The following is a 14606-nucleotide window of genomic DNA, read 5'->3' as shown; positions in this document are numbered from 1 at the left end:
GCAATGCGTGACAATCATGTTTGGTCTGTAGTCTACTTTCCGCATGCTTCTCCCATCCTGGGAGGCTCCTCCCAACACCTTTATTTGGTGTTCCCTTTTCTATCTGAGTTCCCTTTTCCCCTAGCATGTGTGGTTGGCCTCCAAGCCATGGAGTAAAATTCCTGGTATTGCTTCTCGGCCTTTTGGCTAAGATCAAGTGTAGTATCTTTCTCTATTTTTTTTAATTTAATTTATTTATTTATTGAATCACTGCGGGAAAAGTTACAAAGCTTTCAGGTTTAGGTCTCGGTCATGCAAATATCAAACACATTTCCCTTTGCCAATTCTTATTTTTCACCACGAAGAACCCCAATAACCCCCCCCCCAACCCTCCCAATGCCATCACGACCAGTTCATACCTGGCTTTCCACAAAGCTCCCAAGCAGCCGCCATCTTTCTTTCCAGAAGGAAGAAGGCGAAAGGGCTCTCTATTTTTTAATTAAATTTTTAAAATTAAGTTTCTGTGGTTTACAACAGTGTTAATAATGGTTTCCCATGCACGTGATTCCAACACCACACCCATCATCAGTGTACTTCTTTCACTCTTTTCTTCTGTTGAGTTACTGCAGTGACAGAGATCAAACGCATCCTTAGCTGCTGGTGCTCACTGGAGGGTTGAACTTCTTTAGCTGCAGCTCCTGCATACTTGCTTGCCAGGCATCCCACTCCTTTCATTCTGCTGCTCTCACATATGCTGGTTGTAGTGCTCATTCTAGGTCACCTCAGAGTTCACACACATGCTTGCAAGGAATACATTCCTGGGAAAGGTGCTGACACCTTTATTTTGGTGGTGGGGGGATTGGGCCACACCCCGTGGTACTCAGGGATTACCCCTGACTCTGCACTCAGGAATGACTCCTGATGGTGCCCGGGGGAAGGTGGGGAGCGTATGGGGTAGCAGGGATTGAACTGGAGTTGGCTACACATGTAAGGCAAGCACTCTACACCCTGTACTATCGCTGTACTGGCCTCTGGAACCTTGTCTTTGGTTATTGTGCTTACACAAGTTCCACTCTCCCCAGATCCTCCTTTTCATTTATTGCTGTGCTATCAATGTTGTTCTTCTTGCAGTGAGCAGGTGTTGCCTACAGAGCAGGAAGTGCTGCTTAATGGGGATCATGTATCCGATTGTGTATGTGCAGACTCCACCACTGTGCTCACAAAAATTTGCATTGCTTGAGATCCACCGCTTGATCATTCTCACCATTGCTCACATCCTTGGTTGAGACACACAAACCATGATTATGGTGCTTCCTGGAGGTGGCTGCGTGACTCACACCTGTGTCCACCGGAGGCCTTGTTTCCTGGTTATGGCACTTGCGAGACTCTTAATTTACGATGTTTGCCCGGAGCTGCACCTCTTTTTATGGTGCTTAATAGTTCCTGGCTGTGGTAGGACAGAAATCACTTGTGGCATCAGGGTTCACAGCAGAGCTTACAGGCTCCAACTGCAGCACTGCCAGGCCTCAGGGCCAATGTCACACCATTTTGGTTTGATCATTGCTAGGAGCAGCACCACAAAAGCACTCCCGCCCCCATCTCTCAAGCCCCCTGCAATCCTAGGTGTGGGCATTATAAAAAGTGGTACTAAGTCATTAGTACCCTCCACTTTTTATAGCAGTCATATCCAGGATGTCACTATTCTCCTGTTGTTCATGAATTTGCTCGAGCGGGCCCAGTAACGGAGACTTTGTTGTTACTGTTTTTGGCATATCTAATACATCATGGGTAGCTTGCCAGGCTCTGCCGTGCAGGCGAGATGCTCTCGATAGCTTGCCGGGCTCTCCAAGAGGGGTGGAGGAATCGAACTCAGGTCGACCATATTGGCTGCATGCAAGGCAAATGCCTTACCACTGTGCTATCGCTCACATATCCAGGATATCTGTAAGTATATCCATATCTGTGTATATCTACATCTATCTATCTATCTATCTATCTATCTATCTATCTATCTATCTGTCATCTATATCTGTCTCCTGGTTTGTGGCAAAAAAGAAATGATGACCTTAGAATGTCGTTCTGGTGGTGCTCAGGGGACCATGTGTTATTGGAGATCAAACCCAGGTGGGGTTTTTTTTTTTGCGATTTTTATACATTTTGTTTTCATAAAGTGGTTCACAATATAGAGCTGAAACGATAGCACAGCAGGTGGGGCATTTGCCTTGCACACGGCGGACCCAATTCAGTTCCTCCATCCCTCTCGGAGAGCCCAGCAAGCTACTGAGAGTATCCCGCCTGTACGTCAGAGCCTGGCAAGCTCCCTGTGGTGTATTTGATATGCCGAAAACAGTAACAAGAAGTCTCACAATGGAGACTTGTGCCTGCTCGAGCAAATCCATGAACAATGGGAGGACAGTGCTACAGTGCTTCAGTTCACAATAGTTCATTACGTATAATATTCAAACACCCACCCAGCCAGCAAGCATCTTCCTACCACAATAAGAGCGAAGTGTGTAAAGGTTGTTGATTTCATTCTGGGGCCCTTTAAGCCTGTATATAAGAGAATATAAGCAAGTCTGTTAAAACCAAACACATGTGTGCTGCTTTAGGTACATCAGTGGGCTAGAGTATAAGAGGTCGCACTGCCACAAATGCGGCTGTGTGCTCCAAGAAATACTGTGTCGCTCTATTCCCGGAGCTTTGCTTTATAGTCTACGGATCTTGGCCATTGATGAGATTACATGGCGCTGGGGGCAGTTTGTGGGTGTGACTGCCAAGCTACTGGAAAACTGGGGGTCTGGGTGGAGGAGGCCCAGTCCTGATCTGAGCAGGCTTGGAGATCTCAGCCCTGGGTCCTGCATACCTGGGTTCCTCTGCTGGTTCCTTCATGCGTGAGGCTCATCCGAGCATGTGGAGAGTGGCCTTGAGTATGGCTGCGACTGGGTTTTGGAGGTTTTTGGCTGCTGGGGTTCTGCTTGGGGTGGGGAGGGAAACTCAACCCACACACCTCTGCGGAGGCCCAGGTGAAGGCAGCCTGGTGCGAAACCCAGGTCTTCTGCATGCCAAACATGTATTTAGTCACTGAGCCACTTTTTACACCTTAATTAATGCATTTTATATCAGAAATGATAGTAAATATGAAGATACGGACTTTAAAAATATTTACACATAGGTCGTGTCAGAATATGTTTAATTGGGTTATTTTTAAGTCCTTTTGAATTTTAAATATTTCCTCAAGTACTGCTAAGAAAGAATACACAGATTTAATTAGACCTCATTAGGACTGACAACTCAGAGACAGTCGAAAAAATTTTTACAATGTAAATGTTAAGCACTTTGGGCCACATGCATAAAACTTCAAAGGAAAGTGTGTCTGTCGTGTTTCATTTCATTAATCCCATTTCCAAGCCTAAAGCTAAGATCATTTCTTCTGTGTGTCACATCAGCTAGGAAGGGATCCCCTCCCTTTTTAACTCCAGAGTCAATACTGTTGCTATATTCACAGGTAACCGTGGTTCCTCCCTCAGAACTTTGGTGGTGGGAAGTGGTTGCCATATCTAGTATCCCCTCTGTTTCCTGTGGTCCAATGCATTTTTTATTTGTCTCTGACTTTCTAGGTGGTTGACATCATTATGGTTCATCTATGGCCATTGGCAGATCTGGGCTTTATTGTGACTGCTTTTGAAATGTTTTCTGTAAACTGGAACCAAAATTATGTTTAACTATAATTATTCTAGGGGTCATATGTGATAAGACTGCTGCGTATCCTAAGAATCACAACACATTGGCTTGTTATTCTCTCTCTACTTCTGTGTTTTCATCTAGTGCTCAGATTGCTTGAACAAAGTTGCCGAATTTGAAGAAGATAAATGTTGAGTGACCTTTTGCTAAATGCAGCTTAGTTTTGAGGATACTGGCAGGTTTGGCTGGTTCTGAGCCTGCTCCTTGCTGATTACATAATCTCAGGCAATTTATTTATCTTTAAACCAGAAGTTGGCAAACTATGGCTCAAGATCAAAATCCAGCCTGTGAACTTTATGGTATAGGGTCTAAGAATAGTTTTGCTTTTTTTAAATGTTGAAAAATATTAAATGAATATTTTGTTATAGAAATACCATTATGTTTATACTTTTATGTGTATAAATGAAGACAAGATCATAGCCAAGCTTACCATTTATGTATTATCTGTGACTGTTCTGTCACTTTAGTAGTTCAAGTATATAGTTGACATTCCCTAAAATACTTACTGTCTGATATTGCTTAGAAAGTAAGTCTATCCTGGCTCTAAATCTCAGTGTTTGCCTCTGTAGAATGGGAAAAGTATACCTAGTTCAAGGAAGTTTGAGGTAAAACATGGGGGAAAAAAGTCTACTACACGGTCAGTAGATACTAAGCATTTAATAAATGTCAGCCATTGGTGTTATTTTATTGCTCTCTATTTTTTAAATCTCTACATAGTGCAGTAGGTCTCAAATTTTCTCTCTTTTCTACTTACTAAATGACAAATGTTTCATGTAATTATATCATTATTTACGTGACATTTTATTAGTGCGATCTGAGATGTTTTAAGTTTTTGGTTTCCCTTGAGCCTGCATTGCTCTTGAGTTTTTCATTATTCTCCTTCATCGTATTCCTTCCTGCCCAACTATGTCTCTTTTATTTATTTTTTCAAGGGGGTGTGGAGATACCCAGCAGTGCTCAGGACTTACTCCTGACTCTACCCAGAGATCACTCCTAGAGGGGGCTGGAGGACCATATGGTGCAGGAATTGAGCAGAGCAGAATGTTACCTGCTATCTTATCTCTCCAGTCCCCGCCCCCCAACTTAAAATCTCCTCCACTTTCTCTTCTGTTTCCTGCGTAGTCTCTTTGCTTCACACAGCCTTTATTTTGAGTAAACACAAAATAATACCGGGGATGAGGTGTCTCTCCATTACCTTCTTGAACATGTTTTCCCTCAGCTTTTTAGAGCACGCATTATTTTACTGACTTACTCTTTGGGGGCAATAGTATCATTCATTTGTGTAATGTATCCAAAATGTAATCATACAGAGCAGTCTCGGACATATATGTTTGTAATGTATCAATTTCCTTTTCTTTTTAAGTTTCTAAAATATAGATTTTGTGCTTTTTTTTTCCCAGACAGAGTTTCTTGATATAAGCCAGCTATCATTCATCCATGATCTGGGACCAAAGGGCATGTAAGTTTCAGTCTTGGATTCTTTCAAGCAAAGCGTGGAAAGATGATGTACAGGAACGTTTTGTATGTCAGCCAGCCCTGGGTGAGAGCCAGGCGTGCAGTTGTGCTGACCACTTTATCCTCTGAAGCACAGACTTCCTTTAGCACAGTGGGGGGAGTGTTTCATGCAAGTAGCTCAAAGGATATGTGGGAGAATGCACTCAAAACCAATTACAAGGTCCCTTCTAATTACTGTGAAAATGCCCATTCAGGGCAACACCGTGTCAGCATAAAAAAGACCCCACACACTGCCAAATGCATGCATAGGAAAGGTCCAGTAGCTATGAGATGCCTGGTCCTGTCCACCCACAGAGTTCAAAGGCCTTTCTTAATCCTGTCACCTACAGTTCTTGGATCAAGCCATGCCAAAGGAAGTAATGCAAAGCTTCCAGCTTTGAAAAGAAAAATAGTTTGATTTTGAATGTGGTGAAAAGAAATTAAGATAGTAACATCAAAACAAGGGAAATGTGTAACTACTAAAATGTTCCTTACAAATACACGTGTATACATAAATTTATGATACATATAACACCAAGCCTTTTGATTGTGGAAGAAAGAAATTTTAATCTTGTAACGTGTACATATAATACATATAACATCAAGACTTTTTGATCATAGAAGAAAGTAATTTTAGTCTTGATACATACCATATATTTCCACAGTATTATTTTTAGTCATGAAAATGTGAGATAAACAGATAATTTTCTGGGAGGCAGAAGCCAAGATGCCTAAAATCCTGCAGTGTGGGAAAGGGAATTATGCTGCCCCTGTAAGCTGCAGGACTGTGTCTGACCTGAGCGCTTTCAAGATTAGCTGAAAAGTGGCCAGAGAATCGAGTGCCTTGGGTTGTACAAGGGTTGAGGAGGAAAAGCTGCAGGTAAAGTTACATGAAAATGAATCCCACATTTATTAAGTCCCTGGTTGCAAGGTTGTACCAGCTTTGCATTGGAAATTAGAAAATGCGCATTGGAAATTAGAAGATGATGTGTTACCATTTCTTTCAGAGAAGGTATGATAATGAAAAGATCTGGGGGACACCGGATACCAGGCTTGAATTGCTGTGGGCATGGAAGAGCCTGCTACCGCTGGTCCAAAAGGTAGGGATCGGGTTGTGTACATGTGTTTGTATGTTTGAAGTAAAATAGTTCCACTCAGAATATATAAGATAAGAGAAAGAGAAGAGGTGGCCTCATGGAGTAAGAGAAATGATTTAGAGACGGGAACAATAATACAGTGGGTTGGCGGCTCGCCTTGAATGCACTCAGCCCAGGTTCGATCACTAGCATCCCATATGGTCCCCTGAACCCTGCCAGGAGTAATTTCTGAGCGCTAAGAGTGTAGCTCACAAACAAACCGGCAAAATTATTTATGTTACAGTCATGGAATGTGGATGATTCCAGAGTGGAATGAACCCATGAGTTTGTTTTAATTAACTGAATACTTGGGAGTTTTTACATACTAGTTTCAAATTATGAATTAATTGCATATCCTTTGAAAGTCAAAGTCACACAGAACTGAAATAAAATCCAGGGGGCCACAAGGTTCAGAAATTGGTCGAAGAATATTTACAAACAGCTAAAACCTGCAAGTGAATATTCTCAACCTCATTAGTTAAAAGGAAAATGTAAATCAAAACCGCAGTAAGATACAGTTTCCCACCCACTAGGATGAATCTGTTAAAGATGACAAGTAACAAATGTTAGCAAGGATAAACTGGAGTCCTCAGACATCGCCAATGGTTGTATAAAGTGATTCAAAGATTTTTGAAACACAGTGTGACAGACGGTACCTCCAAATGTTAGATACAGAATCACCATATGTCCCAGAATTCCCCCATAGGTGTTTACCCAAGAAAATAGAAAAAAAAATGTATCCACATCAAAACTTATAGGTAGTGTTCATAGTAGCACTTCCCCCCGCCCCCAGAATAGCTAGAGTGAGAACAATGAAAATGTTTGTCAATTTAGGAAGAGTTTAACAAAATATATTTGTACAGTGAAATATTATTTGACAACAAAACTTAATAAAGTTCCAGGGATAAACGATAGCAGTATGGTGCCTGTCTTGCATCCAGTTCACCCCAGTTTTGATTCCTGGTCCCCTTGAGCATCACCAGGAGTGATCCTTGTACAGAATCAGGAGTCAATCTTGATCACTGCCAGTTGTAGCCTGCACTCCAAACATAATAAGTATGAAAATGAATGATAGATATAGGGGTTCTTCCTGGGTTGATGGAATTAGATGGGAGCTGGAATTTGATGGCCGTAATAATGGCACGATTTTGTAAATGTATTAGAACCAAATTTTTTACTTTAAAAAAGTGAGTTTTGTGGTATATACATCTGAAAAACATTTTAATTTTAATGAAAAAGTACTAGTGCATGCTATATTATGAATTCAAATATCAGTGCTTTAAAACACATTGCTAAGTGACAAAATGCCAAACTAAACAACCACCTAGTGGAGTATTCCTTTTATCTGATGTGTTCAGAATAAAAACTTTGTAAAGAGGGGCTGGAAGCGATAGTACAGCGGGTAGGACTTTTGCCTTGCACATGGCTGACCCAGGTTCGATCCCTGGCATCCCATATGGTACTCCAAGCACCACCAGAAGTAATTCCTGAGTGCAGAGCCAGGAGTAACCCCTGAGCAATGCTGGGTATGATCCAGAAAGGGAAAAAAAAGGTAAGGAAAGAGTGAATAAATGATTCATAGGGGTTTCTTTTTTTTGGGTGATAAGAATATTCTGGAATAAGATGTCAGTGGTGATGGTGTGGTTTTGTGACTATACTAAAATCCACAGAACTGAATACTCAAATTAAAAAGAAAAATTCATCAGACTTCAGGGATAATAATTTTAGACTTATATATGTGAGGATGTATATAGGATAAGTATGACATAGTCAGGAATTTGGAAGTTTACCCAGTGCCCTACACAACAACCTGGGAGTAGTGTTCTCACTGAATTCTCTGCCGCTTTTTCTGTTGTTTGGTTTGGGGGCCACACCCAGAGGTACACGGAATTTACTTGTGGCTCTGTATTCAGGGATCTCTCTGGGAAGGGCTCAAGGGGACCATACGGGTTTGTTGGAGATCAAATCCAGGTAGCTGAGTGTAAGTCAAGCACCTTACTCACTGTATTTCTTTTGTGTCCTCAAAGAATTTTTCATGTGCTTCAAACATAGCAAACAGTAGCAATTTTATTTTTGTTTTGTTTTGGAGCCTCCGCTGGTTGTGCTCAGGACTTACTCCTAGCTCTGTGCTGAAGTTTTATTTCTGGTGGGACTCAAGGGACAAAGCTGCATGCAAGGCAATTTCCTAACCCATTGTACTATCTCTCTGACTATCTCTATGTTGTGAAAATAATTTCCTTTGATTTTGAAAAAGATTAACAGGTATGTAATTTTCCTAACCTTGAAAAAGTACTCAAATTTAGGTACAAATATAAAGTTGAATCATGTGTTTTTAAAATTATGTTTTTGTTATACACAAATATGAAGTACATAAACTAATTATAAATATATTACAAATATATAACCACCAACTAATATAATTCAGCTGGGATCTTATGTAGGGTAGAAGAATTATATGGGGGAAAAATTCAAGAGATTTTTGAAGAATTATATTACCAAAATAAGTCAAATGGGAAATAGTGTACTAAAAAAATTGTTTTACAAAGCCCACCTCTGTAACATAAATATACCCTAGAAGCGTAAGTATGACAGCCATCATAAATTTAGAGAATGCTACTTGAGGTATGGTCTTTCCCAACCTCCCCACTCCCATCATGCAGGTGCACGCGCACACACACACACACACACACACACACACACACACACACACAGAGGTCAGATTGTGCTGAACCTTGGAGAATAGAGCAAATAGACAGAATAGACGGAAGCCTGGTGAGGAATTGCATGGGAACCAGGCTGCTTATCGCTGTGGCTTCCTCTGGCACCACACTGTGCCTGCCTAGGAGGCTGGTCCTTCCCTTGGTGGGAGGAAGGGCCAGGGCAGGTGTTTCTAAACATTTTTTCTCAGTTATTAACTACTGCAGGCCTCAGCACCTGAGGGTTTGCACTGTGCTGCTGTGTTTGGCTGCCTGCATGCAGAGCAGGTGAAACTGCTCCCAGCCCCTAGAACAGCCCCTAGTAAGAGCGGACAAAAATCCAGCTCTGCATTCTGCCACTCTCCAGAGCACCTCTGACAGGCCCTGCAAGTTTGCTGTCAGGTTCACAGCTCAATTGTCCAAATAGAGTGTATGAAAACACCTCCTGGGGGGCTTGCTTCCTGCTCTTCTTTTTCCTGTCTCACCTACTTACCAATGCTCCCTAATGAAAGTCCTAATATACTCCTTTAAAGACGCTAGGTGATTCTTAAATAACTTGGAGGAAACTGCTCCTAAAGAGTTGAATGTTCTCATATATCTTCCATTTTTAATTGAATCACCATGAGATATACAGTTTTAAGGGAATCGCCATGAGATACACAGTTACATAGCTGTTCATGATTGGGTTTCCTTCATACAATGTTCCATCACCCATCCCTTCACCAGTGTGCATTTCCTGCCACCAATGTCCCCAGTTTCCCTCCCACCACCCCCTCTGCTCCTGTCAGCCTTTATAGCAGGCACTTTTCTTCTCTATGTCTCTGTCTCTCTCTCTCTCACACACACACATTCTGGACTTTATGGTTGCCATACAGGTACTCAAAGATTATTTTGTTTGTCCTTTTTCCTCCTTTCAGCACTCACTTCTTGTCCAGAGTGATCATTTCCAACTATCATTGTCATAGTGGTCCCTTCTCTGTTCTAACTGACCTATCCCTCACCTCTTGTGGCAAGCTTACAACTATGGACCAGTCCTCCTGGCCCTTGTTTTTACTGTCCTTGGGTATTATCACACATATCTTCTGATTCCTAAAAAACATAACTAGTGAGAGTTTTCTGGTGAGCAGAAGCCTTACCAAGGACATAAACAATGGAGTAAAACATTTTTTTCCCTTTATTTTATTTTATTTTTTTTAAAGTTGTAGATTTACAATTTTTTGTGCTTTGGTTTCAATTATACAATGATCAGATACCCATCCCTCCACCAGTGCCCATTTTCCACCACCATGGATAATATCCATCCCACCCCCATCCCCCCATCCCCCCTGTCTCTGTGGCAGGGCAATCCCCTGTGTTCTCTCTCTCTCCTTTTGGGTGTTGTGGTCTGCAAAAGAGGCATTGAGTGGCAAACATGTTCAGTCCATAGTCTACTTTCGACATGCATCTCCCCTCCTGGGAGGATCCTCCAAACATCCTTTATTTGGTGCTCCCTTCTCTATCTGAACTGCCCTTTCCTCTAGGATACCCGGCTGGCCTCTAAGTTATGGAGTAATCCTCCTGGTGCTGATCTCAGCTATTCTTGGGTATTAATCTCATATTTTGTTACTTTATATCCCCCAGATGAATGCAATCTTTCTATGTCTATCCCTCTCTTTCTGACTCATTTCGCTTAGCATGATACTTTCCATATTGTACCACTTGTATGTAAATTTCATGACTTCATCTTTTCTAACAGCTACATAGTACTCCATTGTGTAGATGTACCAAAGTTTCTTTAACCAGTCATCTGTTCGTGGGCATTCAGGTTTCTTCCAGTTTCTGGCTATTGTAAAGAGTGCTGCAATGAACAAACAAGTGCAGATGTCACTTCGACTATACATTTTTGCCTCTCTGGGATATATTCCCAGGAGTGGTATTGCTGGGTCAAATGGGAGCTCAATTTCTAATTTTTTGAGAATCGTCCATACTGTTTTCCAGAAGGGCTGAACCAGTGGACATTCCCACCAACAGTGAAGGAGTGTCCCTTTCTCGCCACATCCACGCCAGCATCGGTTGCTTTTGTTCTTTTGAATGTGGGCCAGTCTCTGAGGTGTGAGATGGTATCTCATTGTGGTTTTGATCTGCATCTCCCTGATGATTAATGATGTAGAGCATTTTCTCATGTGCTTTTTTGCCATTCGGATTTCTTCTTTGAGAAAGTTTCTGTTCATTTCATTGCCCCATTTTTGGATGGGGTTGGATGTTTTCTTCTTGTGGAGTTTAACCAGTATTTTGTATATCCTGGATATCAACCCCTTGTCAGATGTGTATTCGGTGAATATCCTTTCCCATTCTGTAGACTGTCTTTGTATTTTGGTCACTGTTTCTTTGGAGGTGCAGAAGCTTCTTAGTTTAAGATAGTCCCATTTATCTATCTCTGTTTTCACTTGCTCGGCCAGTGGCGTGGCATCTTTGAAGATACCATTAGCTTCAATGTCATGGAGGGTTTTGCCAACTTTATCTTCAATGTACCTTATGGTTTCTGGTCTGATGTTGAGGTCTTTAATCCATTTTGATCTTACTTTTGTAGATGGTGTTAGGCAGAGTTCTGAGCCTATTTTTTTGCATGTAGCCGTCCAGTGATGCCAACACAATTTATTAAAGAGGCTTTCCTTACTCCACTTCACATTACTTGCACCTTTATCAAAGATTAGATGAGCATATGATTGAGGAGAGATGTCAGTGTATTCAACCCTGTTCCATTGGTCTGCAGTTCTGCCTTTGTTCCAGTACCATGCTGTTTTAATTATTACTGCTTTGTAGTACAGTTTGAAGTTCGGGAGGTTGATTCCTCCCAGTTTCTTTTTCCCAAGAATTGCTTTAGCTATTCGTGGGGGCTTATTGTTCCATATAAATTTCAAGAGTGTTTGCTCCATTTCTTTGAAGAATGTCATGGGTATCCTTATAGGGATTGCATTGAATTTATACAATGCTTTCGGTAGTATTGCCATTTTGACAATGTTAAGTCTCCCGACCCATGAGCAGGGGATATCTTTCCATTTCCTCATGTCCTCTTTTATTTCCTGAAGTAGCGTTTTGTAGTTTTCTTTGTACAGGTCCTTTACTTCCTTAGTTAAGCTGATTCCTAGGTACTTAATTTTCTGGGGCACAATTGTGAATGGGATTGTTTTTTTCATGTTGCTTTCTTCTCTCTCACTGTTTGCGTATAGGAAAGCCATGGACTTTTGGGTATTGATTTTATAACCTGCAACTTTACTATACGAGTCTATTGTTTCTAGGAGTTTTTTGGTGGAAGTTATTGGGTTCTCTAAGTAGAGTATCATATCATCTGCGAATAGTGAGAGCTTGATTTCTTCCTTTCCTACCTGAATGCCCTTAATATCTTTTTCCTGCCTAATCGCTATTGCAAGTATTTCCAGTACTATATTGAACAGCAGTGGAGAGAGTGGGCATCCCTGTCTCGTCCCTGATCTTAAAGGGAAGGCTCTCAGTTTTTCCCCATTGAGGATGATGCTTGCTGTAGGCTTGTGGTAGATGGCTTTAATTATGTTGAGGAAGGTCCCCTCTATACCCATTTTGGCTAGGGTTTTCATCATAAAGGAGTGCTGGATCTTATCAAATGCTTTCTCTGCATCTATTGATATGATCATATGCTTTTTATCTTTTCTTTTGTTGATATGGTGGATTATGTTGATTGATTTCCGAATGTTAAACCATCCTTGCATCCCTGGGATGAATCCTACTTGGTCATGGTGTATGATCTTTTTGATGAGTAGTTGGATTCTATTTGCTAGTAGTTTGTTGAGGATCTTTGCATCTGTGTTCATCAGGGATATCGGCCTGTAATTCTCTTTCTTTGTGGTATCTCTGTCTGCTTTTGGTATCAGTGTGATATTTGCTTCGTAGAAACTGTTCGGAAGTGTTTTTGATATTTCAATTTCGTGGAAAAGCTTAAAGAGCATCGGGAGTAAGTCCTCTTTAAAGATTTGGAAGAATTCACTAGTGAATCCATCCGGGCCAGGACTTTTGTGCTTGGGGAGACTTTTTATTACCATTTCAATTTCCTTGATGGTGATAGGTCTGTTCAGGTATTCCAGGTCTTCTTGGTTCAGCCTTGGGAGTCTGTAGGAGTCTAGGAATTTATCCATTTCCTCGAGGTTTTGATGTTCCGTGGCATAAAGCTTCTCAAAGTACTCCCTGAGGATCCTCTGAATTTCTGTGGTTTCTGTTGTAATGACCCCCTTTTCATTTCTGATTCGGTTTATTAGGGTTTTCTCTCTCCCTTTCTTTGTGAGTTTTGCTAGAGGCTTATCGATCTTGTTAATTTTCTCGAAGAACCAGCTTTTGGTTTCATTGATCTTTCGGATTGTTTTTTGGGTTTCCATCTCGTTAATCTCTGCTCTGAGTTTTATTATTTCCTTTCTCCTGTTCGGGTTGTGCTCCTTTTTTTGGTCCTTCTCCAAGCTCTTAAGCTGTGAGGTTAGGTTACTTATGTGTGCTCGCTCCTCCTTCCTGAGGAATGCTTGTAGAGCTATAAACTTTCCTCTTAACACAGCCTTTGCTGTGTCCCATAAGTTTTGGTAACTCGTGTTCTCATTTTCATTCGTTTCTAGGAATCTTTTGATTTCCTCTTTGATTTCCTGTCTAATCCACTCGTTGTTCAATAGTGCACTGTTTAATTTCCAGGTGTTTGATTTAGTTTTCTGTTTTTGTGTGTGATTTACTTCTAATTTCAGCGCATTATGGTCTGAGAAGATTGTTGATACAATCTCTACTTTCTTAATTTTATGGAGGCATGTTTTGTGGCTCAGCATGTGGTCTATCTTGGAGAATGTTCCATGTACGCTTGAGAAGAATGTGTATTCAGCTTTTTGTGGATGAAGTGTCCTGTATATATCTACTAAGTCCCTTTCTTCCATTGTTTCCCTCAAATGAAGTATGTCCTTGCTAAGCTTGAGTCTGGTTGACCTATCAAGAGGTGACAAAGCAGTGTTGAAGTCTCCCACTAGTATTGTGTTGCTATTGATGTCTTTTTCCAAATCTATGAGTAGTTGTTTTAAGTACTTTGCTGGTCTCTCATTAGGTGCATATACATTTATTATTGTAAGTTCTTCCTGTTGTACAGATCCTCTGATCAATAAGAAATGGCCTTCACTGTCTCTTATGACCTTCCTCACTCTGAAATCGATGTGGTCTGATATAAGGATGGCTACCCCAGCTTTTTTATGGGAGCTGTTTGCCTGTAGGATTGTTTTCCAGCCTTTGACTCTGAGTCTGTGTTTGCTTTGACTATTGAGATTTGTTTCTTGCAGGCAGCAGAAAGTTGGGTCCAATTTTCTAATCCATCCTGCCACTCTATGTCTTTTAATTGGTGCGTTTAGCCCATTGACATTGAGAGAGATTATTGTTATGGGATTTTGTCCCATTGTTCTGTTAAAATTTGGTGTATTTGAGGGGCCTTTCTTGCCTTAAAATAGCCCATTTAGTTGTTCTTGTAACCATGGTTTTGAGTCTATGAAGTTCCTGAGCTGTTGTTTGTCTGTGAAACTGTGTGTTGTTC

At 41.2% G+C, this 14606-nt stretch overlaps 1 protein-coding gene and 1 pseudogene across 2 annotated transcripts in view; both read left to right on the top strand.

The window, feature by feature from the left end:
* Positions 1 to 14606, top strand: part of PLD1 (phospholipase D1) — a 226047-nt gene that overhangs the window by 62004 nt on the left and 149437 nt on the right. For both annotated transcript variants that reach the window (XM_056110701.1, XM_056110700.1), the window contains exons 7-8: positions 5121 to 5179; positions 6222 to 6314. In XM_056110701.1, coding sequence (XP_055966676.1) covers positions 5121 to 5179; positions 6222 to 6314 — 152 coding nt within the window. The remainder of the gene's footprint in view (positions 1 to 5120; positions 5180 to 6221; positions 6315 to 14606) is intronic.
* Positions 167 to 274, top strand: LOC130020205 (uncharacterized; annotated as a pseudogene).

The sequence above is a fragment of the Sorex fumeus genome, unplaced genomic scaffold (assembly GCF_029834395.1).
Source record: "Sorex fumeus unplaced genomic scaffold, SorFum_2.1 ptg000010l, whole genome shotgun sequence".
NCBI lineage: Eukaryota > Metazoa > Chordata > Mammalia > Eulipotyphla > Soricidae > Sorex > Sorex fumeus.
This window is presented reverse-complemented; position numbering and strand designations above follow the sequence as displayed.